Below are 27,954 nucleotides of genomic sequence, written 5' to 3'. Positions count from 1 at the left end.
ATACAATTTTAATGAACATCTGAACTCTTGGTCGTGATTTCTGATTCCCCTGTAAGCAGTAGGCACCCTGGGTATTGGTCTTTTCTTCCCACTCCTCCTATTAGTCTCCTGGGACAGATGGAGCAAGCACCCTGCACTCAGAGGCACAGCATTGTTTTTTGCTGAATGAGCAAATGTTCAGGCTGTGAGCTGATAACCACTTAACAGGATTTCAGCTCTATCTGAATCCTGGAGGGAGGGCAGGGCAGGAGCTGTCTTGACTCAGAAGCTTCAAATGCCCTGAATATTCTAAGTACAATAGCTGAGGCTCCATTCAGCTGCTCTCAGCCACCTGTCCCAAAGGACCTCACCTGGAGGCCCCTAGGTTGCCCTGGGCCTGGACCGGTTTGGACAGGAACCTCACTCTGTCCAGTTGGCATCTCTCTCTTTGTTAATAGAATTGGTATTAGGTGTGTTTGGGAAGGGACCAGGTTCCTGAGTCATGACATTTGGTCCGCTATGAAGGCAGGCACAGGTCAAGTGCAGGGCATCCTCTGAATTGGACAGTGTTCAGATGAGATCTAAGTGCTTGGTCTGTAGCCACGGCTCTGAATCCTTGTACCTTCCAAGCAGACATAGCCAGTAGGACTCCAACCCCTTTCCCATGGTCCACCTCCATGAAAACATCCTTAGTTAAGACCAATTATTGAATTTATACCCACTGACCATTTTACACTGGGCCACCCCAACATCAGCTGTGCCAGCCCCATGTTCCTGGTGCTTAGTCCTTCCTTCCTCCATTCCTACCCAACACCTCTGCCCCAACACTCCATGCCTCAAACATATCATCCCTATGAGAATACAGGCATTGATAGGTATTTTGCAAAAGCCATCCTCTTGGGAGTCGGAAAATTCACACTAGGGTCTCCATGGTCACCAAATTCCTGGGCAGCCTTGGAAACTCGATTTAACCTTTCGGGGCCTCTTGTTTCTTCAGCTCTTAAACGGGATGTGAGGAAAGCCAGATCCAGTGACGTGCTGCAGAGGGAAGTGCTGTGCAGACTGCAGTGCAGGGGGAGGTCCTGCTACAAGGATTTCTGACCTGCCCTCTATGGAGCTGGAGTCATTGACAACCTCAATGGGTTCTGAGGAAGAGGCAGAGCCTGGGGCGGGGCATGGGCCATGCAAAGGTCAGGCCCGGTGCAGATGCTGATACAGAACCAAGGTGACTCATGTCTCTGGTAGCACTCCTGAGAACGCAGGCTCATTCTTGCCCCTTCCCTGTGACTCACTCACACCTCCCAGATGTAAGACCTTTGGCACGAGGGAAGGGATATGCCGGTTAAATAGGGAAGAACTGTCCTCAGTCTGGGCCTTTTAGTCTGAGTTCAGAAAGAATTGTGTAGTGAGAAATGAAATGTGTGCTTTAGCTATGCAAGGACTCCAAGCCTGGCGGACTTACAGTGTGAACTTGGGGACGGTCTTTATCTTCTTCGTGCCTGTTTCCTCCTTTTTTGAACCTGCCATAATGATTCCTACACTTCCTGAGGTGGCTTGGGGCAACATTTCAATGAGGCCCCGTTTGTAGAAAATGATCAATGATGTCCATTTCACTCCCCTGCCTTAGTTATAAACTATGTCAGGAAATGGCTTTATTTTGCCTGATTATAGTTTTCATTTTACCATAATGAATATGTTTTGCTTTCATGAGAAAAAACACACAATATATTTAATCCTGTAAAAGGCTAACTGAAGGAAGACAGCAGAAAAAACTGAGGCTCTTCCAATGAACCAGCTATTTGGGGGCAAAAGTCAAACGGAAATGGGGTTCTCACATCTGGGTGCAGGTGGGCAGGGCTCCTTCTGCACTACCTTCTGGTTTATGCTTTTCTTTCTTTTTCTTTTTCAATTTTAACCCTTGATGTTTACATTTCTCCCACCTTCAGAACTCCAAGTTAAGAGGTGATTACTAAACATACACATATCTATGTCTCAAAGCATTTGGCATATGTGTCTACAAATGCATTGTGAGCTTTCAAGAGATAGCTAAACAGACACCACCTAAGCAAAAGGCTTCCCCTTTAACCAGCTTTCCCTAGAATCTTCAAGTCGGGGACACACATAGATTTTGCAACCCATCTTTTCTATTCTAAATGGCTCTGCAGAGACCCGTAGCCACCTGGGGCAGTTTACAGAGTCCCAAGGTCATTCTGAAGGCCAATGCTTTACATCACTTTATTGTAGGTTTCGCCCACCTTTATTGTAGGTTACACCCTTTGCTGAGACCAGTATATATATATACAAGTACCCTCTGAGTCACAGGCATATCACAGGGAGCTTCTTCCTAGTTATTAATATTGCTCTGTCCACCTTGAGCTTACATGGAGTTAAAATCCACACTCAGGTATGTGCTGAAGTCAGGAGTGGGCAAAACTGCCTCTTCCAAAATAACAGGGGTCTCTGAAGATAAATCTTACAGTGCAAGTGAAAAAAAGTAAACCTGATGACCACAGCAAGACAATCAAAATTAAAAAGAGCAACGAAGAAAAGAAAGGAGGAAAGACGAATGTAATATCCATCAAAACTTGTTTTTGTTTTTTTCAGTAACAAAGGAATATAGATTCTCCAATGGGTGCAACATGGACAGCTATTTTGAGTCAAGGGCAAGTTAATTATATTAAAAGAAGACAGTGTCTCCAGAATTTATTATTATTTCTTTTTGCAGTGAAATCTTTTAGTTCCTTCATATAGAGACATATTACACAATGTTAACAACCATGAAAAACAATACAAAATGCCCTCAATTTAACAAGTAGAAAAATATAACTAGTATATATGGCAATTGTGAATCTAATACTGTACAGAAGTCATTTATGGATCTTACAAATAAATTATAGCTTTAATGCCTTTTAAAACTCCTTCCCCCACCCTAGCTGTACACCGGAACTTACAGTATCAGAAAGGTTGGGAGCCTAGCTTATTGCAAATCAGTGCCAGTCAAATGTTCTGCCCACGAGCTCAAAGAATTTCTTATTTGGCTCGTGGAAATATTCGTGCAGTTTATGGAGGAGTTTGGGGTCCACTTGGGGGTGCGCCCGGCCTTTGGACTCATGCAAGCAGCGATCCCGCCCGCTGTCCCGCAGGCAGTAGAAGCCCTTGGTTTTGTTAAAGTAGAAGTTTGAGGCGTTGATCTGCGGGGACAGCTTCAGGAACCTCTCCACCTTCTGGATCTCAGGGAAAGGGTCCCTGATGAGGCGGTCACCGTCCACGATGTGGATGCGGTGCAGCGGGAAGAAGCGCAGCCAGTTGCGCATGTGCACGTGGTAGAGGCTGCGGTTGAGCGCCTTGTAGTCCACATTGAGGCGGCCATCGCGCACCAGGAACTCCTCGATGGACGGGTAGGGCTTGTGCTTCTGCACGTGGTTGTACAGCACCTGCGTGTAGTCCGACAGCACGCGCTCCGAAGGGTCCCGCAGGATGAGCAGCAGCCGGAGGGCCGGGTTCATACCGTGGACCCGCTCAGGCACTTTGGGTGACGTGAAGTACGCGGGGGTCTTTTCCACGGTGAGCTGGTGGGGGGCGGAGAGGGGCATCTGGCTGAGGTACCAGCCCAGGCCTTGGCTGTAGTGCTCCTCCCAGTCGAAGAAGTGCACCTCGTTCTCCGCGGCCGCCACGTCGGGGTGCAGGCTGAGCATCTCCAGCAGCGCGCGGGTACCGCCCTTGCGCACGCCGATGATGATGGTCTGCGGGAGTTGCCTGGCAGAGCCATTGGGGGCCGCGCCGTCCGGGGCCTGGTCCTGGAGCGTGTCTGCTTTCCACACCAGCTCCTGTGGTCCAGGTTCCGCCCAGGGCGCGCCAGGGCGGGAAGGCACTAGCTGGAGCTGTGCCACCAGCAGCGCCGCGCCCAGGAGCAGCGTGGCCATGCCGGACACCACGGGGGCTTCGCTAGGCCGGACGTCGCTGGGTCATGAAGCGCCACCGCAGGAAATGCCTCCTGGTCAGTGACACATGGGCGTAGCAGGCAGCCAATTACTAGGAAACAAAGAAAGGAAAATATTAACGCCAAATCCACAGGCTTCCTGGAGTAGTCCACCTCCCTGGGGCTCTCTCAGGTTCCTGACCTGTAAAGCAGGGGCGGCAACATTTCTGTGCAGGACCAGGTTGGGATGGTTTAGGCTTAGGGACATTCACTCTCCATGGCAACTCCAAGTATGCTGTTTTGCCCTAAAGCACCCATGGATGTCCTAATACAACTTTAAATATTATTTTTATTTTGTTTTCCAACAATGTATATGCTTAGTTCTATTTTTGCAAGAGAAGGGAGAGAGAGAGATTTGGCTCTGCTGCCCTAATTTTCCAAACTCTGCTGTAAAGGAAAGGGTTGGAAAGGCCTTTCGGACTTCAACAAACACCTAGCCTCAGGCCTAGGGGTAGGTGATATAGGAGCAGACATTGTTCCTGCTCTCTGCCCACCCCCATTCCCCTTCCACCATGGGGCTCCTGATCTAATAGGGCAGGTGAACCTGTTGAAAGATTGATCATTTAGTTCCAATTCTTCACCCCACCCTCCAACCAGCTCTTGCTGTGGCCTCATTGTCAGGGGACTTCCTCACAGTTTGGTTTGGTTTGGCCAATGACCTGTGGTCAGTCCCCAGCCCAGGCAGTGAAAGGCCACGTGTGTCTCCACTTGCCCTCTCGCCATGAGAAGAATGGGCCCTGGCAGCCCCTGCCTCCAGGAGGAAGAGGGGAGACAGGTGCAGCAGAGCCACCCCAGCTCATGAGTGAGAGAATACACGCTGGTGCTTTTCAGCCATTGAGTTTTGGGATGGCTTGTACAGCAACGCTCAAATGGGAAAGGTTAACAGATGCAACCTGACTGCAGGCATCGACACAATATATGTTATGATTACATTCTAGGCAGGGTCCCATGAGGGCATATGGTCATTCATTTGGCCTGAAACAGTTGCGGAGGGCTTCACAGCAGAGCAAATGTTTGACGTGGGGCTAGAGGGATAAACAGATGAGGTTACTAGAAAGAGCAAAAAGCCTTCCTGTGTGTAAAGCCTTCCTGTTTATAAAGTGGCCCTGCAGTCTGCTCAGGTGACTTGTCACCACACCCTAAAGTGTAAGGTAGGAAGGCAGGACAGTTAGAGATGAGAGTCTTGCCCAAGGACACTAACATTCAGTCCATTTCAAAATTCAGAACCCAAATTAAAAACTCTAGGCTCAGGGCTCTCTTTCCACAAATTGCCTCCTTTACACCTTCTCTTCTCTTCCCTTCTGGGATTTATCACAGTTAGGCCTTAAAGTCCCTCAAGCACACAGGGCACTGCTGGGTCAGATGGACAGATGGCATAGGGTTCCCAAAGGCAGACGAGTCATGGTTCATGTCTTCTGGGTTCTGATAAATAACAATCTGAAAGAGGAGGCAGCAAGCTGCTGGGAGCCGGTCCATCCTTGCTGTTTCAAGGGACCTGGCATATATGGCATACGGTTCTTAATATGTTTGCTCACCTTCTTGGCACTGTGTTTTAACCAAGGTCACCTCTCCGAGAAAGGTTGAATCCCCAGGTAGGGATTTTCCCCTGAAGTTAGGGAGGGAATAAAACCCCTCAACTAAGTGCCAGGCGGGTAATTAATCACTTTAACTATGAGCAATCATGCTTAAGCTACATAATCTTTACTCCCTGGAATGGAGATAAGAAACGCCCTAACCTTTGTAATAGAGATTGATAGGATTGAATCAACTGGTATAAATACAGATGTAACAAGACAGAAAGAGACAGAACTCAGAACACAGAACTTAGGAGACAGGGCTTGGAAAACAGGACCAAGAGAGACAGAGCCTAGGCACAGAACCTACACAGAACATTCTCTAGAGACAGAAGAACTTCGCTGGCGAGAGCATGCCGGAGGATCCTGGACAGGGACTGGCCTCAGAGCCTGGAAGTGGAGCCTGGCAAGAGAGCATCGCAGGGGATCCTGGACTGAACCTGACTGCGGAGATTGGCAGGAGAGCCTGACTGGAACCTGGTGACTGAACCTGGCTGGAGAGCCTGGACGGAGCCTGGCTGGAGAACCTAGCAAGACAACATGGACACAGAACCTGGCTGGAGATCTGAACCAGAACCTCTCTGGAGATCGAGACCAGAACTTGGCTGGAGATCCGGGCTGGAGATCCTGGCTAGGCTGCTGATCAACTGAACGCTGTCTCCATGTCATTCCTTCTTCGCCGACTCCGTCTACGCCTTTGGGAACCCCTGGACCCGCTGGGGTTGGACCCCGGCATCTGGCACCCGAACAGGGACCCCTTAGGTAAGCGCCCCCCACACTCGGGATGGATAGGACTCCACCATAGGAAGAGGGTGGATAGTCTTCGCCTACTCCGTCCACACCTTTGGGGACCCCTGGACCTGCAGGGGTTGTACCCCGGCAGCAAGCTATCCTTTAAGTAATTCCTGTCTAAACACAGTTAGGGATGGATGGCTTAGAGACAGACTGGGATTGGGACTGGGATTTCCAGAACCAGTAAAAGTGTTCTCCATCAAGAGGACCCATCATCTTTAAACCAGGTTTAAAATTCACTTAGTTTAACTCTTGTCCAGAAGGTGTAAACAGAGAACCACACCCAGGGATCCCATTTTAATGATCAAACCAGTTGATCTATTTCCCTCAGATATCAACTGTCTGGGGAAAATGTATATGAAAGAACAAGCAATGAAATAGCTGGAAACCTCTGGAGAATCCCAGAATGCTAGAGAAGAGACTTGTAAGATTGGGTGGCATAACTGTTTGGGAAAAGGAAGGGAAATGTTTAAGGATGACTGGCCAGACAAGATGTGGTTCAAGGTTGGTTCTACTGATTGGATAAGCTCAATTTAATGGGCCATTTGCTTTAATCAATTGAACATTTCATTGTGTTTCAGGCAAATTCCATTTCCTTCTCAACTGCTCATGTGGATCAACAGAACGGGCCGGCTGTGCTTGCCTTGTACATGTTTTTATGTGTGTGAGCACATGTAGTGTGCTTGTATGAATTTGTGCCCGACTCCAGGCCCCAACCCTCCCCAACCCTGCTACGCCTGAGTGACAGAGTTGGAGACCAGATCTGCAAGTCATATTGTCTGACCATCCTTCCCACCCTGTTAGGAGGTATCCTGGTTAGCACCATGCACATCAGAGATCTTTCTTCTAGGGGGGAATTACCAGCAGTCCCAGGGAGAAGAAATGAAATGTAGTTTGCCCTTTCAAAACAGAAATGAAAAATAAAAAAATAAATAAACTGGGAAGTTAGTAGTTTACAAGCTCCTCATTTCTACTTCAAACTTTCTAAAAATGTAGTTTCTTATTGTAAGCCTTTCTTCTACATTCCAAAAATATTTAATATTCAAGCTATATGGAAAGTAAAAGCTTAGCTAAAGTCTCATACACACGGAGAGAGACAGAGAGGGAAACAGATAGAAAAACACATATATGTACTAGTATGGGCTACATGTAGAGAGAGCTATGTGTATAGCATGTGCATGTATGAAACTTTAGCCAATTAATATGTATACACATATATCATGTATATATGTATGCACACACATATGTACTGTATATGTAAATTTATATATATAAAATATATAACAAACACAGTGGCAATTAAGAGCCACAGTCTTTCTGTAGTAGTCTTTCTGTAGTAGTCTGATAATTGTTCAGTGGCATAGACATAATTTCTGGACCTCTTAGTAACACTCTTAGAAAAGCAAAGATCCCCACGCTCAGGTGAGCCTATAAGCCAGAACATCTGAGCTGAATGGATCCTGACAGTGGGATTCTGAACATCAAGGCAAATGAGAGCCATTGAGCCACTGCCTTTCATTTTGTGGGTGAGGAGGCCCCGAGATGACTTGGCCAAGGTCACATGGAGAATCCAGGCTTGAACTTGTGGCTCCTGAGTTCCAGTTCTGTGTTCTATCTGCTATTTCTGCTGCCTCCCAAGTGTGGGGTCTCAACATTCACTAATGGCAATGGTTTTGGGGTCCTAAACCAAAAGACCCCCCTAAAACCTACCCAGCAGTGACAATTCCCTGGCCACCTACTCCAGCATCAGTTGATACACAAAGGGTGAAACTCACTCCCTAGATCTATTCAGTAGAAAAGTCAAAGGACTTACACAGGTGATGGGGTCAGGAGTTCTTCTCTAGGTTTGACCTGAGTCCAAGTGACCTAATCTCTCCTAGTGTCAGTCCCCTCATCCATAGAATAGTAATAATCCCACCCATCTCCAATGGCTCCCTTTGGACTGGGTATCAGTGAGATGTTGTGGGTCAATAAGCACCGTCCAAAGAAATCCAATGTGAGCCACATATGCACTTTTTTCTCTTATCAAACAAAAACTGACTGAATTTACACTACTAGTACATATCTAACATTTTACCTACATATTGACACAGGTGCCCATTTTTACCAATGCCTTCTCCCTTCCGTAATGCCAACCATAGCCTCCCCCACAGTAGGCACGCGGCATGTGAATTGTATAGATGAAAGTATACCACAGTTTTAGTTCATTCTCAGAAAAACTCAAATCTTCACTGGCAATCAAGAGGTGCTCATGAAGGTGAGAGTAACCCTTCCCGGAGGTGCCGGTAACCACTATTCATTTATGTGTCTCTGGTACTTAATCAAATCCTGCCCTGTGTCAAATCATGTATTGTTTCTACTTTTATTATAAATGCGGAAATGACCCACATGTGCACTTTAAAATTTTCCAGGAGCCACACTAAAAACAATGCAATTCAGTGACAGCTCCTGGTCAGAGTCCAGCCCCCACTGCTGTACCCTTCCAGGGCCTGGGTGATTCCCGGGACACAGTGGGTGCTGGAGATCCTAATTGCTGAATAGACATGTCAAATGTAATGGAAAGCAAGGCACATGTCCACAGGTCCTGAGAAAGACTTTGAATTCAGTGTAAGGGAAACCCAATAGTTTGTCTATAAAAACAACTGCATCAAAAGTGAGTTCTCCAGCCCCTGAAGAGTCAAACAGAAACCAGATGTTGAAAGGCAGGCTCTGCATTTCTAATGGGAGTTGGACAGGGTCACCTGAGAGTCTAGAAAATATTTTAATTAAACAAGAAGAGGAAGCAGTGAAATAACCCTTCAAAAGTATTTTAATTTTGTCCTTAAGTCTTCTTATTCCATGATCCACATCATGACCTAGATTTCAAATGTAATTAACTACAATATATTCTCCAAGTCCCACCCCCCGAAGATTCATGATAGAATGAAATACCAAGAACATTTCACAGAAGGGACATTCAGTGCGTTGGGAACAGTGGTGTCGGTGATCCCTCTGAGGGACACCTCCCTGGCCCCTGCGCACGAGAGAGACACAGCTGTCACAGGCAAGAGTCTCCCCCAGAGAACAGGGATAAGCAAAGCACTCAACCACACATCCTTTAAGGGATTTAACAAAAGGGTCGAAAAGGAAAAGATTACTTACTGAGTGCCCATTGTGCCAGACGGTAAGCACTCATGTATACATGACCCCTTCGAATACTCGCAACAATACCAAGAGGTGGTTCTTCTCATTTTATTTTACATTTTTAAAAATATATATTTTTATTGATTTCAGAGAGAAAGGGAGAGGAAGAGAGATAGAAACATCAATGATGAAAGATAATCATTGATTGGCTGCCTCCTGTATGCCCCCCACTGATGATCGAGCCCACAACCCGGCATGTGCCCTTGACCAGAATCAAACCTGCAACCCTTCAGTTCGCAGGTTGACACTCTATCCACTGAGCCAAACCTGCTGGGGCTTATTTTACATTTTTTAAGTAACAAGAAGATAGCATGCAGATGTGGAAAAACAAAGAAGTGTTTGCAATTGGACAGATCCAGGGTAGAATTCTTATAGCTGCCTGACTTCCGATAAGAAGCTTCTTAGCTGTCGGGGTTCAATGTGTAATTCTGCACAATGGGCTAATACCTACTTCCCATGGATGCTATCATAATTAAACAAGACTCTCCACATTGAATATATATAGATCACTGTGCCTTTCTCCCCATGACAAGTAGGACAACATGCCATTCAGGTTGAATGACCTTCTCAAGGTCACAGACCCAGGAAGTATGAAATGTAAAATTCTGCAGGCCATCTCTAAACCCCGCTGCACTCCACCTGTGACCAGTGATGCCTCTGTGGGCAGAGGGAGTGCATTCCAGGCAGATGCAGCTTAGCAATAGGCTGAGCTAGCAGAGAGGCCCAGAGCCTTTCTACTGCAATGCAGGACTGCCTCTCTCCAGCTTCGCGGGTGCTGAGTGATCTCATTTTCTGGACTGCACTGAAACCTGGTTAAAGATAGTTCGAACAACGGAGCTGTCATTCCCCTATCCAACTGACTTCAGAGCAATCAACAGGATAAGATCATTTGTTCACTTTCAGAGTCACACACGTCTTCACTTTTGTCCTTGCACAACTACTGATGAACGCTTGTCAGGGGTGTCAAATGTTCCTCCTGGCGGGTCCTCTTGGAAACCGAGAAAGAGGAAACAGGTTTAGCTTGTGCCTCTCTGTCTGGGAAAGGACAGTGGTATCTCAAGGCTCGCATAAATATTTATTTTCTAGAAATTGCCTACACATGCCACTTGTCAACAAATGCTGACATTTGCTTTTGTTTGGATTTACTGATGGTGATTGTTGCGTGGTAAGATGGGTGGAAAGGACCCAAGGTCAGTCCCGGGAATGTTCGTAAGTTTCCCCAGGCACATTTACCATCTTGAACAAAGAAGGGTCTTGGCCCATTTTCCTCTTGGAAAGGGGGTGGACCCTCAGAATGCTCCTCCTCCAGCCTTCCCATGCTCCCCTGTATCCGCACAATGCTAGGGGCTTCCTCCCTATTTCAAAAGGGTGACTGGATATTGAGCATGACTCCCCGGGACTGAAGGAAGGAGGTACTCAGGCAAGCCAGGAAGGACAGAGTGGTGTGGGGACAGGCGCAGGGATTTGGAACCACCAGAAATAATTGGCAATGTTGTTTCTGAGCCTCTAAGAACTCAAGGATGCACTGGGATGAGCAATGCTGCCTGTCCCGCGGGAAGTTTGAGGTCAACCCACCCAGTCTTCTTCTGAAGCTTCCCTCCCAGGAGCTCAGCCCAATGCTTTCCAAACTCAGAGGCACATTCCAATCCCCTGGAGATCTACTTCCACCTGCAGATTCAGATCTGAGAGGTTGGAGAGGCCTGGGTATTGTGTTCCAGCAAGCTCGCAGGGAATTTGGCTGCCCATCTGGGCCCTTGGATGGTGAGGGGCCCATGATCTTGCAACCTCTGGGCCCAGCTTTGAGCTTAGAACCTCCAGGCCCAGCTGTGAGCCTGGAACTTCTGGGCCCAGCTGTGAGCTTGCAACCTCTGGGCCCAGCTTTGAGCTTGCAATCTCTTGGCCCAGCTGTGAGCTTGGAACCTCTGGGCCCATCTGGATTTGGATTCTAATCACCTTGGCCTTGAGCAGGGTGGCTAATTTTCTTTTGGTTTTTGTTCTTACTGTTGTTTGTTTTTAACTGCAGGATGAAAACAACAGCAGAAGACAAAATAGAGGGATCGGTCTGGCTTCAGAGGTGATGTTATCCCCAGAGCTGGGCAGAGGGGAGATGCTGGATTTCACAGAGGATTTGGAGCCCAAACCTGGCTCAAATCTCAACTCTACTGCTGAAAATTCTGCAGGCAGCTCTGAAGCTCGCAGCCTTAGGTCGAATGCACTGGCCCCACATTCCAACTGCAAGGCTTCAATACAACAGGCTGTGTGGATGCTGAGGACATTAGCATATCTCCTGGCCCATGGCAAGCCCTCAAATCCTGGGAGCTATTTTTGTCCCTAAAAAAGAAAGCTGTGTGGTATAAATGGGATCCAGGCATGATAATTAGTCAAACTCATTTGTTCACGATCCACAGCACTGCAGTGACTCAACCAGACGGAGGCTCCAGGAAGCAAGGACAGCATTGCCTGGACAGGTGCAGGCTCTCTGTTTCTAAGGGGTGCACAGTCACTGGGTCCTCTGTGACTGCCCCGCCCCCTCAGGAATGATGGGCAGCCAGGTCTGTGAGTCTGGGAGGGAAAAGGAGGAGCAGCTACCGCTCCTCAATGTGTTTAATCTGCACTGCTGTGCACAGCAGGCAGCCTTGACCTAAATAAATCCTTCATTAGAGGCAGCGCACGTGGAGCTCCCTGACAGGAGGGTGGACGGGTCTCTTTTATTACTTGGTGCAGCTGAGTGGAAGGGGGGCTGTGCCAGCAGACAGGGAAACAGGAGTGGCTGCCTCAGTGCATACCAGTGTGCACGGCCTTCTGTTCCTGCTCCAGGTGAGACCTAACCTCCACACAGGTGCCCTCTGAATGTGTGAATCTCCTGGCTGGATTGGACAGTAACATCAGTCTGTGGATGGGGAACACCCAGAAATTCCATACATCTCTCCAGAAAGAACCAGGAAAGACACAAGGTACATCAGACGCTGAAGGGCCATGAGCCATCCCCTAGTCCTGTCCAGATCCCTGCAGAAGGGAACACTGAGGCAGGCAGAGCACAGGAACCCCAAGGTCAAGTATGAGGCAGCGGAGCTGAATCAGAAACAGAGGTCTCCGGATGCCCTTGCCACTGCACAAGACATGGAAGGCTGGGCTTCTTTTGTGTTGGGGTAGAAAATATTGAGTAGTTTGTAGCTAAAAAATGCATACGTACAAACCAAACTAAATTCTTCCCCTGGGCTGGCAAAGGTGGGGGAGGATTGGCCTCATTTCTGGGGCCAGGCTGTAGGGATTGAATGTTTGTGTTCTCACAGATGCATGTGTATTTGGAGATGGGGGCTTTGGGAGGGACTCAGGGTTAGAGGAGGTCTTGAAGAGACACATGATGGGATTAGTGTCCTTCTAAGGCAGGAGCGGGAACCTTTATTCTGCCAAGGGCCATTTGGATCTTTATAACATCATTTGAAGACCATACAAAATTATCAACTTAAAAATTAGCCTGTTAAAACTAAAACCATTTCACCTAAGAACAGGAACGAGACAGGGATGCCCACTTTCACCATTCCTGTTCAACATAGTACTGGAAGTGCCAGCCATAGCAATTAGACAAGAAGAAGAAATAAAAGGTATCGAAATTGGAAAAAAAGATGTAAAACTGTCATTATTTGCAGATGACATGATACTGTACATAAAAACCCTAAAGACTTCATCAAAAAATCATTAGACTTAATAAATGAATTCAGCAACATAGCAGGATACAAAATTAATGCTAAGAAATCTATGGCATTTTTACACACCAATGATGAACTTACAGAAAGAGAGATTTAAAAAACAATCCCATTTACTATCAAACCAAAAACAATTAAGATACCTAGGAATAAACTTAACTAAGGAGATAAAAGTCCTGTACTCAGAAAACTACAGAACACTGAAAAAAGAGATAGAGGAGGACATAAACAGATGGAAGAACATACCGTGTTCATGGATTGGTAGAATCAACATCATTAAAATGTCCATACTACCCAAAGCAATCTATAGATTCAATGGACTCCCCATTAAAATACCAACAGCATATTTCACAGACCAAGAAGGAACTCTCCAAAAATTCATCTGGAATAAAAAAAGACCCGGAATAGCTGCAGCAATCCTGAGAAAGAAGAACAAAGTAGGAGGGATCTCAATACCAGATATCAAGCTGTATTACAAAGCCACTGTTCTCAAAACTGCCTGGTACTGGCACAAGAACAGACTTATAGACCAATGGAATAGAATAGAGAACCCAGAAATCGACTATGCTTAATTAATATTGACAAAGGAGCCCTAACTAGTTTGGCTCAGTGGATAGAGCGCCGGCCTGCGGACTGAAGGGTCCCTGGTTCAATTCTGGTCAAGGGCATGTACCTTGGTTGCAGGCACATCCCCAATAGGGGGTGTGCAGGAGGCAGCCGATCGATGTTTCTCTCTCATTGATGTTTCTAACTCTCTATCCCTCTCCCTTCCTCTCTGTATAAAATCAATAAAATATATATATTTTTTAAATATATTTTTTAATTGATTTTTTACAGAGAGGAAGGGAGAGTGATAGAGAGTCATAAACATCGATGAGAGAGAAACATCGATCAGCTGCCTCTTGCACACTCCTCACTGGGGATGTGCCCGCAACCAAGGTACATGCCCTTGACCAGAATGGAACCTGGGACAATTGAGTCCGCAGGCCGACGCTCTATCCACTGAGCCAAACCGGTTGGGGCAATAAAATATATTTTTTAAAAATATTGACAAAGGAGGCAATAATATACAATGGAGTCAAGACAGCCTCTTCAATAAATGGTGTTGGGACTATTGGACAGATACATGCAAAAAAAAAAAAATGAAACTAGACCACCAACTTACACCATACACAAAAATAAACTCAAAACGGACAAAGGACTTAAACATAAGATGGGAAACCATAAAAATATTAGAGGATTTCACAGGCAGCAAAATCTCAGACATATGCCCAAGCAATTTCTTCACTGATACAGCTCCTAGGGCAATAGAAACTAAAGAGAAAATAAACAAATAGGACTACATCAAAACAAAAAGCTCTGTACAGCAAAAGAAACCATCAACAAAACAATAAGAAAGCATACTGCATGGGAGAATATTTGCCGATGTTATCACTGATAAGGGTTTAATCTCCAATATTTACAGGGAACTCATACAACTTAATGAAAGGAAGATAAACAACCAATCAAAAAATGGGCAATGGACCTAAATAGATACTTTTTGAAAGAGGACATAAGGAAGGCCAACAGACATATAAAAACATGCTCAAAGTCACAAATCATCTGAGAGATGCAAATCAAAATGACAATGTGGTACCATCTCACACCTGTCAGAATGGCTATCATCAACAAATCAACAAATGACAAGTGCTGGAGAGGATGCGGAGAAAAAGGAACCCTCGTGCACTGCTGGTGGGAATGCAGACTGGTGCAGCCACTGTGGAGAACAGTATGGAGTTTCCTCAAAAAACTAAAAATGGAACTCCCATTTGACCCCACTTCTAGGAATATATCCCAAGAAACTAGAAACACCAATCAGAAAGTATATATGCACCCCTATATTCATAGCACCACAATTTACCATAGCTAAGATTTGGAAACAGCCTTCAACAGATGAGTGGATTAGAAAGCTATGGTACATCTACACAATGGAATACTACGCTGCGGTAAAAAAGAAGGAATTTTTCCCATTTGCAACAGCATGGATGGAACTGGAAAGCATTATGCTAAGCAAAATAAACCAGTCAGAGAAAGATACATATCACATGATCTCACTCATTTGTGGAATATAATGAACAACATAAAGTGATGAACAAAAACAGATCCAGAGACAGAGAAGCATCGATCAGACCGTCAAACCTCAGAGGGAAGGTAGGAGAAGGTGGGGGTAAGGGAGAAAGATCAACCAAAGGACTTGTATACATGCATATAAGCCTAACCAATGGACACAGACACCAGGGGTGGTGAGGGGATGAGTGGGGTGGGGGTTGGGGGGCAATGGGGGGATAAGGACACACATGTAATACCTTAATCAATAAAGATAAAAAGAAATTTTTAAAAAATTAGCCTGTTATATTTGGTCAAACATTTAATTGATCCACCCCTAATGCCTTGGCAGGGCCAGACCAAATGATTTCATGGGCCTTATATGGCCCTTGGACCCGACTTTCCCCACCCCTGTAAGGAGAGAAAGAGAGACCAGAGTTCTCTCTGTCCCAGGAGCACATCAGGAGATGACAACCACATGTGAGCCAGGTGAGAGCTCCCAGCAGGAGCGGAATTGTTGGCATCTTGCTCTTCAATTTCCCAGACTGCAGAGCTGAAAAATCAATGCTGTTGCTGTTTAAGCCCCCAGTTTGTGGTATTTTGTTAGGGCTGCTGAGCAGACTAATACTCAGCCCTTAGAGGAAACAGTAAGTTTCTGCTGTGAACATCTTTCCAGGTTGGTGCTCACCTGTCTCCTGGATTCCAGCAGGTGACATCAACCTATGAAGCTGGTGTCCTGGGAGGGACTGCAGGCAGAGGCCATGCATGTGCATGTGATCTTCCTAAAATGCCAGCTGCTGACAGTTCTGCAGATGCTCTTGGAGGTGAGGGACCAGTGCCCTCTGATGTTTTGCTTTTACAGATCCAACCATGGATATTTATGTGAAAACCCCTGATTTTTATGAATAGGATAAATGGGTATTAGTTGCCACATAAGGTAAACTTGAAAAAAATAAAAAGACTGGAGGGCAAGTCTGCAGAGACTGATGCCTGAGATCTATACTTTGCCCACATGTGATTGCTCAAACTTTTACATGGCACTATGATGTTTCTAAGACTGCACGACATTCCTGGGGATTCAGAGATAATGCAGCTGCTGTCCATAGGAGCATCCTGTAAAGTAGAAGACACACATGCAAGGAAACCAACCACCATGTGGGTGTGAGCAGCGATCCAGTCACAGGTACGTGAGAGCACAGAGGAGAGGATGGAGCTGGTGGAGGAGCAGAGCAGGCCTGCCTGGCCTGAGTCCCTGGGAAAGGCCTCCAATGTTCAGGCATAATCTGGGCAGGGAGTCCCATGGGAACCTGCATGCTAGTAGGTCTGCAGCAGGAGCAGGGCTGGGCCCGTGCCGGCACTCGGCTGTGCTGGGGTTGGCACTGGATACAGTCTCTGGAAGGCAGTGGGGATATGAGGCCACACCAGCCAGCAGGGCCACGACCTGAGATTTAGGTACACAGTAGACTGTCAGAGTGGCTGTCCCCCTGCCCCCAAAAAATCAACAAATAACAGTGCCAATGAGGAGGAGGAGAAAGGGGAACCTTCAAACAATGTCAGTGGGATTGTAAACTGGTGCAGCCACTACTGGCAAACAGTATGAAGTTCCCTCCAAAAACTAAATATTGAGCTTCCATACAACCCAGCAGTTGCACTTCGGGGTATTTATTTAAAAAATAAAAATTAAAAAAATTACAAAAAAACCCTCACATTAATTCAGAAATATATATTTACCTCTATGTTCTTTGCAGCAATATTTACAATAGTCCAAACACAGAAGCAACCTAGGTGTTCATCAATAGATGAATGGATAAAGATCTCATATTTCACACAGTGGAATATTACTCAGCCATAATAAAGAATGAAATCTTGCCATTTGCAACAACATGGATGGACCTAGAGCAGCGGTTCTCAACCTGTGGGTCGCGACCCCTTTGGGGGTCGAACGACCCTTTCACAAGGGATCGCCTAAATACATCCGACATATCAGATATTTACATTTGATTCATAACAGTAGCAAAATTACAGTTATGAAGTAGCAACGAAAATAATTTTATGGTTGGGGGTCACCACGATATGAGGAACTGTATTAAAGGGTCGCGGCATTAGGAAGGTTGAGAACCACTGACCTAGAGGGTATTACGCTAAGTGACAAAAGTAAGAGGGAGAAAGACAAATACAGTCTGATTTCCCTTATATGAGGAATCTAACAAAACAAAACACATGAATAAAGTAAACAAAACAGAAACAGATCCATAGATACAGAGAACAAGCTGATGGTTGCCAAAAGGGAAGGTGATACAAGGCAGGGGTGAAAAAAAAAAAAAAGGAAAAAAGAAGAAGAAAACAGTGGAGAGAAAAGCACCATGGCAACAAGACGAAGCACAAAGTCCTGCCCTTGAAGCCCAGCGATGCTGCGTACAGGCTACAAGTTGGGGCAAGGTAATGGAAAATCGTGGCAACCACAGGTTTGGCCCAAGGGCTTCTGTTAGTCTTTCCTTTGGATATGCGTGTCCTTGTTTAACCTGATCATTTACAGAGACATTTCAGTGAGCCCTGAGTACTGACGCGTACGGTGAACAGCACGGGGGATGAAACACTGACTCACACATCCCTGCCTGCGAGGAGCTGACGGGAGACAGGCATGGAAGCAATGAAAACACCGATCGTAGCTGGTCTTGGTGTTACATTGCCCGAATTTTATCCTTTTTGGAATTAACCATGGCCGCTCATACCATAGCCCTGGATAAGGCCATAGCACATAGCGTTATCCTCCACCCCACACACATCCACACATGACTGTGATTTCTCTTTGTCCTTTACTTGAACATTTGTAAAAATAGTACTCAAGTTAAATATTCCTAAAGTCTTAAGCTCCAGGTTCTGCAAAAGGCATTAGCATTTCATTTCCCTCTGACACAAGCTTTAACTTATCCAGAATGAATTTACTTTAAACAGGGCTGCCTGCCTTATTATCTTACTCATCTTGCCATCTTTAAATGCCACCTAATCCATTCAGAACACCACTGGATGCTGCACTTGACACAGCCATTGCCGGGACCGCCTGTTAACTTTTCTTACAGTTTCAATGTCATCCGATTAAATATAATACTACGTGTCAAGGTAAACCATCTCCAGACTGGTCAATTATTCTTTCTGGATGACTCATGCTTTATACTTTTAAAATAATATTTATGTATTATAACAAACTATTTGAAACAAGCTGGCCCATAAAGTACATTCGAGTAAGAAAAGGCAGCAGGTGAGGGCAATTCTGAACACAGGGGCCTGTTCACCTCAGCAGGGCCAGTCGGCCTGGGAACCAGAGTGGTGGGGGCTCGGACACAGGCAGAGGCAGGCTCCTCCTTCAAGACCACAACCATAGATATGACCCTGGAGCAGGGGCCTGCAAAGCCGGGGAAATCACCATGAGAGAGTTCCGGAAAGGACGGGAACAGGCTGACATTGACTTTGCCCAGAGAACATTTTCTCAGGTCACTCTGACCCCTGAGTGGGGTGACAAAGCCTGGCTGCCCATGTGAGCTCCGGGAACCTGAGCCCAGTCGCCCTCCATTCAGGGAAGACTGGTGTTCCTAGATATAATGATGGTATTTCCACTCCCAACTCCCAGGACCCTGTCACCACCTCAAGCCGCAGTTCATTTGGCAATCGTGCCGAAGATCCTGGATCAGGCACAAGGTCGGGGGAGCCCTGGTTTGTCCTGCTCTGGAGCCAAGCCCACAGCTACCTAACCATGTCCCCTGAGCGGTAAGGAGCCTCCCAGGACAATGGAAAATGCAGTGCCTGACTGCATCCACGCCAGGCGAAGCTGAGATAAACACCCATAGCTCAGTGCCTATGCCCTTTGGCTGCTGGTTCCCCAAGGGTTGGTGGCAGGGCTGTGCTCACTCACTGAGCTGAAGAGTGCAGGTCGCCGTGCCAGAGGGACTAGAACTTGCAACGCAGAGCGCCTCTTAAAGCTCCAGGCTGGGACGAACTTGAGCTTTCTTAACCACAGACAGTCACAGCCATGCTGACCTTCCCATAGGAAGGAAAGTGCAGCCCTCATCCATGCCCGGTGCCACAAAGCGCACCGTTATTTATCACGGTCTGGGGAGGAGGTGGATCGGGAGAGCATCCAAGACAGACCTGAAAGAACACCACATTCCAACCCAGAGGAGAAAGGGCACAGGTGCAGGATGCGAGGCGGAGGGAACAGCATGTGTAAAGGGTGGGAACGTCCACATTCCGGGCTTATCCGGGAAGAAGGGGTGTTGGCCCTGAGGTCAGAATATGAGTTGTGTGCAAAGCAGGGAGGATGGGGAGAGATGGTGCCTGGAAGATGAGGATGCGGCTGCCAGGCTGTGGGACTTGAATTCCATCGTGACTTTTACTATGAAACAAAGCAGGCAAAGATGAGCTGTTTTGAGCTCCCCCGAGTGCCTGCAGCGCTCTGTGTGAATCACCGCATTTAATCCTGAGGACTCTATGAAAAAGAGGGCACTGGGCCCTTAGAGTATTTTTTTCAACAATTATTTCTTGGTGCCAGGCACTGGTTCAGGTTTGACCCAGGTTTGGGCGCTCTTGACTACATCCCCATCCTCTTAGAATTTAATCTACAGAAACAGATTGAATAAGGGTATGAAAATATATAACTAGGCCTAGCTGGTTTGGCTCAGTGGATGGAGCACTGGCCCATGGACTGAAAGGTCTGCGCTTTGATTCCAGTCAAGGGTTCGATTAGGTTGCAGGCTCGATCCAGTAGGGGCGCATGTGGGAGGCAACCAATCGATGTGTCTCTTTCTCATCGATATTTCTCTCTCTGTCCACTATCTCTAATAACCTTTACCAAGGGGATATGGTCATACAGTGGAGTATCTGAGCTCAGATATCTTCTTGGAGTGAAGAGTCCTGATCCTGGAAATCAGCGGTTCTCAACCTGTGGGTCGTGACCCCTTTGGGGGTCGAATGACCCTTTCACAGGGGTCGCCTAAGACCATCAGAAAACACATATATAATTACATATTGTTTTTGTGATTAATCACTATGCTTTAATTATGATCAATTTGTAACAATGAAATTGGGGGTCACCACAACATGAGGACCTGTATTAAAGGGTCGCGGCATTAGGAAGGTTCAGAACCACTGCTGTAAATAATGGCGATCTGTGGGACATTCTGCATCAGGGGAAAGGGCAGGGCCTGATGATGATTTTCAAAAATTGCTCAGGTCCAGAGGAGAGATTAACAGAGAAATACAGGAGTGGGCAAAAGCAGGTTTACAATTGTGAGTACATGAAAGAGTTTAGTCTTGTATTATTATTTATTAACTAGAGGGCCAGCACATGAAATTTGTATATGGGTATGGTCCCTAGGCCTGGCCTGCAATCAGGGCCATCTTCCCAGGCTGTCTACAGCGGGCCCCACCCCCTGCCGCCACCCACCCCGGTTCCTCATTTGCCATCCGGTGATCAATGCCTGACAGAAAGGGATCAAGAGGTTGGCTGTTCCCGCCTACTTGCCGGCCCTGCCCCAACTGCGGGTCACCCTCTGTGTGTAGGGTGACAGGCAGGGCGGGGACCTTGGCCTGGCGCCACCTTCGTCCCCCGCCACCCAACCCCAGTTCCCCATTTGCCATCAGGTGATCGGGGCCTGCTGGTCGGGGAAAGGGACCAAGAGGTGGTCCGTGCACCTCATAGTGACTGCACCAGCGGTCGTTCTGGTTGTTCTGCCATCAGGGTCAATTTGCATATTACCTTTTTATTATATAGGATTATTATATAGAATAGAGGCCTAGTGCACAGGTGGGGGCCAGCTGGCCTGCCCTGATGGGGGCCCCAGATCGGGGTGGGGGTCCCTGCTGGGAGGCAGGGCCAGCCGGGGCAAGGGGTCATCAGGGGTTTTCATGCCAGCCACACTCCTGATCAGAGTGGGGGTCCCCGCTAGGGGGCAAAGTGGCCTGAGCGAGGGGCCATGGGCAGTTTGCAGGCGGGCCACCCCCCCATCAAGGTAGTAGTCCCCCAGGGGTGCAGGGCTGGCCTGGGTAAGAGGCTGCCGGCGGTTTTCAGCCATCCATGCCCCCGATTGGGGTGGGGGGTACCCACTAGGGGGGGTGGGGCCAGCCTGAGTGAGGGGCCAGTAGTTCTGGTCTCTGGTCATTCTGGTTGTTCCACTGTTTCAGTCGCTGGGCTTTTATTATATAGGATTATTGCATTATTTTCCGTATGAACAACATTAAACATTCTTTTGCCCACAGTTACAAAGCTGGGGAGGGGAAAAAAAAGCGAAACCAGAAGAATGTGCAGTTGTATTTCAGCTGAAGCCAGTGATAATACAGACCTAAAGCTGAGCGGGATCCCGCACACTGAAGTGTACGAGCACGAATGTAAATAGCTGCTCAGGGGACAAGAGACCATTTCAGAGCTGCTGTATTCCACTAACCATCCTCTCCCACTGTTTCAAATGTCTGTGCGTCTCAGTTTCCCCTTCTGTGATTTTGGCCTGTGAGCATATGACATAGTTTTTGGGTGATGGGACCTGCAGGCTTTTGAGAACGATTTTCTTCTCTGATGAGAAGAGTCTCCAAACCTCGCTCTCTTCCCACACTGGAGCAGATGAGGGAGGCTGCTGGGGCACACCATGGCCCTCTCTCCTGCTGGGCAGCCAGCAGCCAGATGGACAGAGGGGACTAGAAGACACCCCACATCTGGATCTGTAATGGCATTCTTTTTTTATCGTTATTAAGTAAATATATATATTATTGATTTTTTACAGAGAGGAAGGGAGAGAGATAGAGAGTTAGAAACATCGATGAGAGAGAAACATCGATCAGCTGCCTCCTGCACATCTCCTACTGGGGATATGCCCGCAACCCAGGTACATGCCCTTGACCGGAATCGAACCTGGGACCTTTCAGTCCGCAGGCTGACGCTCTATCCACTGAGCCAAACCGGTTTTGGCATGTAATGGCATTCTTGATCTGCTTTTCAAACATCAGGTTTATCAGAGAGAAAAGCTAATGAGGACTACTAAGAGCTGTGTTATAGACACTCGGTACCAGGCTCTCAAACGGGTGTTTGGCGTACACTACAGCATGTGATTCTCCCAGCAAAAAATCACGAGGGAGTATAATTCCATTAGCAGGTAAGGCAACAAAGATTTGGGAAAACAAAGTCACTTCCCCAGTGCCAAATACCTCGAATGATACTCACCCTTTGGGAGCGGGGGCTGAGTCCCCAGGAACTCCTCCCTTCTCGGGGCCCAGGGATGCTCAGCCCTCCCAGAAACAGCCCTTCCCTGGCGTGTGTGTGAAGATGGGGCTCAGGGATCAGGAGGGGGTCAGCATTTCACAGGGAGGAGTCAGGGAGAGAGAGATGTCTCCCTGAAAAGCTCTCTAGTAAGAGCTGATGGTGAATACATGGAAAATTACAACCAAACCAAAAGAAACAACCAATTGTCTAGAAGTCCGAGGAGAACAAGGGGCTCTGTGGCCAATCCCAGCACAAGATGGCACACGGGTCCCTTGTCTTCAGCTGTTACTGGTGATGTTATGCCATGGAAGAACACTGCTTACATCACACCCCATATTCTTCCCAGTTTCACTATTACAGACTCTGTGCTCTTCCCTCAAAGTCAGAGGCTTGACGTTGGGGTTCTGAAAAGCCTGGGGAAGGGGAAGGGGTGTGGACTTACTTAAATGACTGTATCAGAGGATGTGATGAGAAAATCCCAACGCAGGCCTTGCTACTAAATGTCACTGGATTTCCATGTTCTTCCAAACTTTGGTCTGCTTGGAGTAGTTTTCCCACCTGTCTTCTCTTCTGTTTTCTTTTCGTCCCTGCCCTCTTCCCCTGGATCTCTCCCTCTCTCCCTCCCTTTCTCTCTCTGTTCTTTGTGTCTTCCATCCCTTTTCTGCATTGCGCCTTCTAATCTTTTGATCCAGAAAATGAAAGCACGAGGTTGGCTTGAATGATATACATGAAGACTAAAGACACAAAGGGCACAGGACTCAGACGCTCTCCCATGAATATGATGAATTCCATGCATGAGTTCCAGTCTGTGGTCTCTGTGACATGACGCCAAGTTTGCAATCTAGAGGCCGACATTGCTTCTGTCATCTCATTAGCAGCACCTTTTTCTTTTAATGCTGACTGTGAGCCAGCTGCGGTGTAAATGTCTGACATAACTTTGTTTTAATGCATTGCTAAGTGACCCTCTGCTATAATTTTAATTATGTCCATTGTGCAGATGTGGAAGCTGAGGCTCAAAGATGAGAAGTAACTCACCTCTTGTTATGTGGCTGAGAAGTTGCAAAATGGACTCTGCCGGATCTCTCAGGCTGGTGCGGCCTGCACGCTAACCATTAGACAGTTTTGCCTTCTTTCTGGTCCATATTCCAAATGAATACATCGTTAGGAAGCAGCTCAGGTTACATGAGGGGTTAGTAATATTATATGCAACAAAAACTGGTTATTTCGGCAGAAGCCATATCTCACTACCGAAGAAAGCACAAAACTCTTCTTTGGAAAAGTCCGCATGCAACAAAAGTCTTGTTAACTTATTCCCTCACCAGGTTACTACCTGGAATGGAAACACGCCATTTCATAGCCACCCTCAGAACAACAAACTCCAGCAGCCTTAGGGGAAACCTGGGACTCAACTTTACAACCTGAGGTCATGGACTTGGGAGGAGCCAGTCTGAAAGGCCCTCTAACAGCTTTATAAGCTTTGGGTTCAAGGAGGAGGGAGCAATTGCAGGTGTGAGTTTGCAAAGCACAAAGCTTCCCTTCAGTGAACTCACTGGGGCCCTTGTGTGAGCCTCGTCTTTCCACATCCGGCCCTCCAGAGATGAGGTGCTGCCTTAGCGGGCCAAACGCTGCCCTGGTGGCCTCACAGGTTTGAAATACCTTCTTCCCAGAGGGTGTTGGGAATAACCTGAGCATGCCTTCCAGACCTGGGAGAGAATCTGGCGCACTTATTAAAGGCACTGAACATTCTGATTTGGTCCACAATTCTTTTGCTTCTTTCAGCAAAAAAGTAAGATTGCCTTGCTCTGATCTGTTACACAACTCATCAGAGCAAATGACCCTTCTTTTCTCCTTCGACCAGACCCTGTCTAAGTCGTTTCACCTTCAAGATTACTGGGCTCTATCCTCTCTAACTTTTTAGGGTTCTAGAACTTTCCCCAAAGTAATAGCTCTCAGAACTGTCACCACAAGAATAGGGATGTTTGCCATGGCTGGTGTGGCTCAGTTGGTGGAGCATCGTCCTGTGCACTGAAAGGTCATCAGTTTGATCCAAGGTCAGGGCTCAATCCCAGGTCAGGTGCATTCCCAAAACAATTAATGTTTCTCTCTCACATCTCTCTCTCCTCTCTCTCTCTCTCTCTCTCTCTCTCTCTCTCTCTCTCTCACTCTCTCAGAAAAATCAGTAAGTAAAAACATATTTTAAAAACTATTTTTTAAAAAGAATAGTGATGTTTAAGAAACTACAGGACTTTCCATTAAATTTAAATTTTAGAAAACAATAAGTAATTTCTTAATATTTAGTGTCTTGGATAGACCTGTACTAAAACATTCTATGTTGTCGATCTGAAATTGAGATGGAACTGGGTGTCCCCTATATTTATTTGGTAAATCTAGCAACTCCTAAGTTTTCTTGAGCATTATGCTACCCACTTCATATTGGCAGCCCCCTTTAATTCTCATTAGAACGTAGAAAAAAAGTGAGGCCCTAGAAAGACTGTCTATTTCTCAGGAAGATACAGTCAGTAAGCAGGAGATGAAAAATTCTAACAGATGTGACTTTGAAAGCCATGTCTTTCCCCACATGAATAACTCCAAAATCTAATCGGAAACCTGTCATTGATACCTTCTCCCTCCTTCCCACTCAGGATGCAGAGAAAAATCTGGTTTAAGACATCATTTAAGGAAAGTGCAAGCAAGTTTTCCGGAGGAGGCGCTCCGTGCTTTCTCTCCGAGCCACTGAAGGGTTTCTTTTTCTGAGCACAGCTAGGCAAGCTTGCCTTTCATTTCAGCTGCATCTGCAATCCACCTTCCTCCCCTGTATTTTAACTGCTGATACAGGACTCTGATTTACTCTCCTAAAGGAAAGAGTGAGGACATTTACATAAAACCATCTACTGCGCGGTGTACCTAATCTGCAGGAATTCTAGGGGAAATTCAACGAGACACAAAATGCAGCCCGGAAAGTGCTGAAATGGAAGTTCCTGGTGAATAAAAGGACAAAGGGAAGTGTCTTAAATCTAAATAAGTCTCTCCGCTTATAGAAAATGTGGCCACTCGGTCCTCCGGGATCTCAGGAGCCTCCACCTTGAGCTGACCTCTCGAGGCCGGCGGAGAGTCCCGGCCCTGGGTCCGGGGTCTGCAGCCTTCGTTCTGAAGGTCTGAGAAGAGGCCTTCCCTTCCAGACCTCAGTTTCCTGGAGCAGAAGAACATGGAGAGGCTCCAAGCTTCCGTTTCCCTTGAAGGACTGAGTTGAGGAGGAAAAGGAGATGGATGGTGGGTATTATCACACTATATAAAAGTAAGGAATTGCCATTTTCATCCTTTTTATTCTTTTTTTCGCTCTTCTTTCATTGGTTTCATTCTTTTCATACGCAAAGTGCTTTTGCATGGCCAGAAACTACTCAGTGCAGGCTTGTGTGAATGGGCTGACCACACTGAGAATCCCTGAAACAGACAAATGAGTTCTCAGGAAGGACTTGGGGACACCCCCAATTTTGACTCTGTTTCATCATCCTTCTTCAGCTTATCTTTCCATGCCCCTCTCTTTCCTTAAATATTTCTTCCCTCTTTAAAAAAAAATATTTTTATTATTTCAGGGAGGAAGGGAGAGAGAGATAGAAACATCAGTGATGAGAGAGAATCATTGCTTGGCTGTCTCCTGCACACCCCCTACTGGGGATCAAGCCCGCAACCCAGGCATGCACCATTGATTGGAATTGAACCCGGGATCTCGCAGGCTGACACTCTCTCCACTGAGCCAAACCAGCCAGGGCTATTTCTTCCCTCTTGAAGCCTTCCCAAATTCTCCCAGGCAGAAATGCATCCTCTTGTTTATTTTCTGAGCAACTAACTAATAGGAGCACAGACACAGTGTTCCAGAAGCTGGTGTCAGAAACAACACCCCGTCTACATCCTGCTCTCATAGGGCACCTACTCTGAAGGGGGAGTGAGGGATAGTAGCCAGGGGACCCCATGAAGTAACAAGGTAAATACTATTGCACAAAGGCATGCCGAGGAAGAATGTGTTGCAATGAAAGAAAGCAGTGGTGACTGGAAGGGATGGGGTCTCGGGAAAGGTCTGCCCAAGGACACAGGCAGAGGCCCAACCATTATGCACTGACCCCTCATAGGTAAAACTCGCAGCTCATCTGACTGCCACGCTAGGCTGCAGGTCCCTCAAGAACAAGAGCTATGTTTTACCTCGTGCACTACCTCCCTGGCAACAACACTCAACAGCAACACCCGGGGAAGAGCTGAGACAGGGTGTATCAGAGTTTCAAGGGCGTAAGGACCTTCCACACAGACAACACATTTTTTAAATACTTCATTTTCGTGATGCAAAAATGAAATTTCTTAATAAAAAAAGTCTTTGCCGGTAAAGAGATTAAAGCTTAAAAAATATATCTTTACTAATGATAGGGCGCCGACTTCAAGTTGAGGAGCACATACCTTCACAGTTCCTGGTACTAATCGGGTGCTTAATTAAGAACACGATGAAGCTCTGGCCACTGTGACTCAGTTGGTTGGAGCATCTGCCCAAACACCAAAAGTTAGTGGGCTGAATTCCCAGTCAGAGCATATACCCAAGTTGCAGGTTCAATCCCCGGTCAGGGCAAGTAGGGGAGGCAACCAATAGATGTTTCTCTCTCACATCAATGTCTCTCCCCCTCTCTCTTCCCAAACTTCCTCTCTCTAAAATATATTTTTTTTAAGTTATAAAAGATGCTGAATGTCAGAGTTCTGAAAGTCAAAATTCAATAGTAAAGACCTCCTTTCCATACTCCTCACTCACCTTAGGAATATACTTGTTTGGGATCATGTATTAATGTTTTCCATGCTGGTCTATCATTTCCTAGAGAGCTTGCCCTGTTGGTTTTGTTCATTAATGTATTCCAGCACTTAATCCAGTGACTGGCACATGTGCTCAATAATCAATCTCATTGAAATTAAGAGTATAGTCCAGGGGTGGGCAAACTTTTTGACTTGAGTGCCACAATGGGTTCTTAAACTGGACCGGAGGGCCGGAACAAAAGCATGGATGGAGTGTTTGTGTGAACTAATATAAATTCAAAGTAAACATCATTACATAAAATGGTACGGTCTTTTTTTTTTTTTTTAGTTTTATTCATTTCAAACGGGCCGAATCCACGGCTGGTATAGTCAGTTATCACCAGTTTACCCACAATAGCGACTCCCAGAATATAATCAAAGGTCCAAACTCCCACACCTAAAAACCTTTCCCGTGGGACCATGAAACTTGACTTTGGTTATATCAACTCAGAGACTGAACTTTGCGATCCCTAGTTTTACCCCAACCCCCTGACCCTTCCTATGACCCCCCAGCGACTTACTGTTATCCATGGTACATCACTGTTTAACATGGGATAGATGTTACTTATCCATCTCGCTCAT

At 46.6% G+C, this 27,954-nt stretch overlaps 1 protein-coding gene across 5 annotated transcripts in view; it reads right to left on the bottom strand.

Moving 5' to 3' along the window:
• Positions 1–2,651: 2,651 nt before the first annotated feature.
• The window catches only part of HS3ST1 (heparan sulfate-glucosamine 3-sulfotransferase 1), a 30,865-nt gene continuing 5,562 nt past the window's right edge, over positions 2,652–27,954 (bottom strand). For 2 of the 5 annotated variants that reach the window (XM_059675659.1, XM_059675680.1), the window contains exon 2: positions 2,652–4,011. In XM_059675659.1, the coding sequence (XP_059531642.1) occupies positions 2,967–3,902 (936 nt within the window). In that variant the 5' untranslated portion in view covers positions 3,903–4,011 and the 3' untranslated portion in view covers positions 2,652–2,966. Of the gene's footprint in view, positions 4,012–10,146; positions 10,496–22,987; positions 23,148–27,954 lie in introns of those variants that run through there. The other 3 variants (XM_059675670.1, XM_059675697.1, XM_059675689.1) reach the window with 3 other exon arrangements.

The sequence above is a fragment of the Myotis daubentonii genome, chromosome 1 (genome assembly GCF_963259705.1).
Source record: "Myotis daubentonii chromosome 1, mMyoDau2.1, whole genome shotgun sequence".
NCBI lineage: Eukaryota > Metazoa > Chordata > Mammalia > Chiroptera > Vespertilionidae > Myotis > Myotis daubentonii.
The sequence above is the reverse complement of the archived record's forward strand: the minus strand, read 5'-3'. Positions and strand labels throughout refer to the sequence as shown.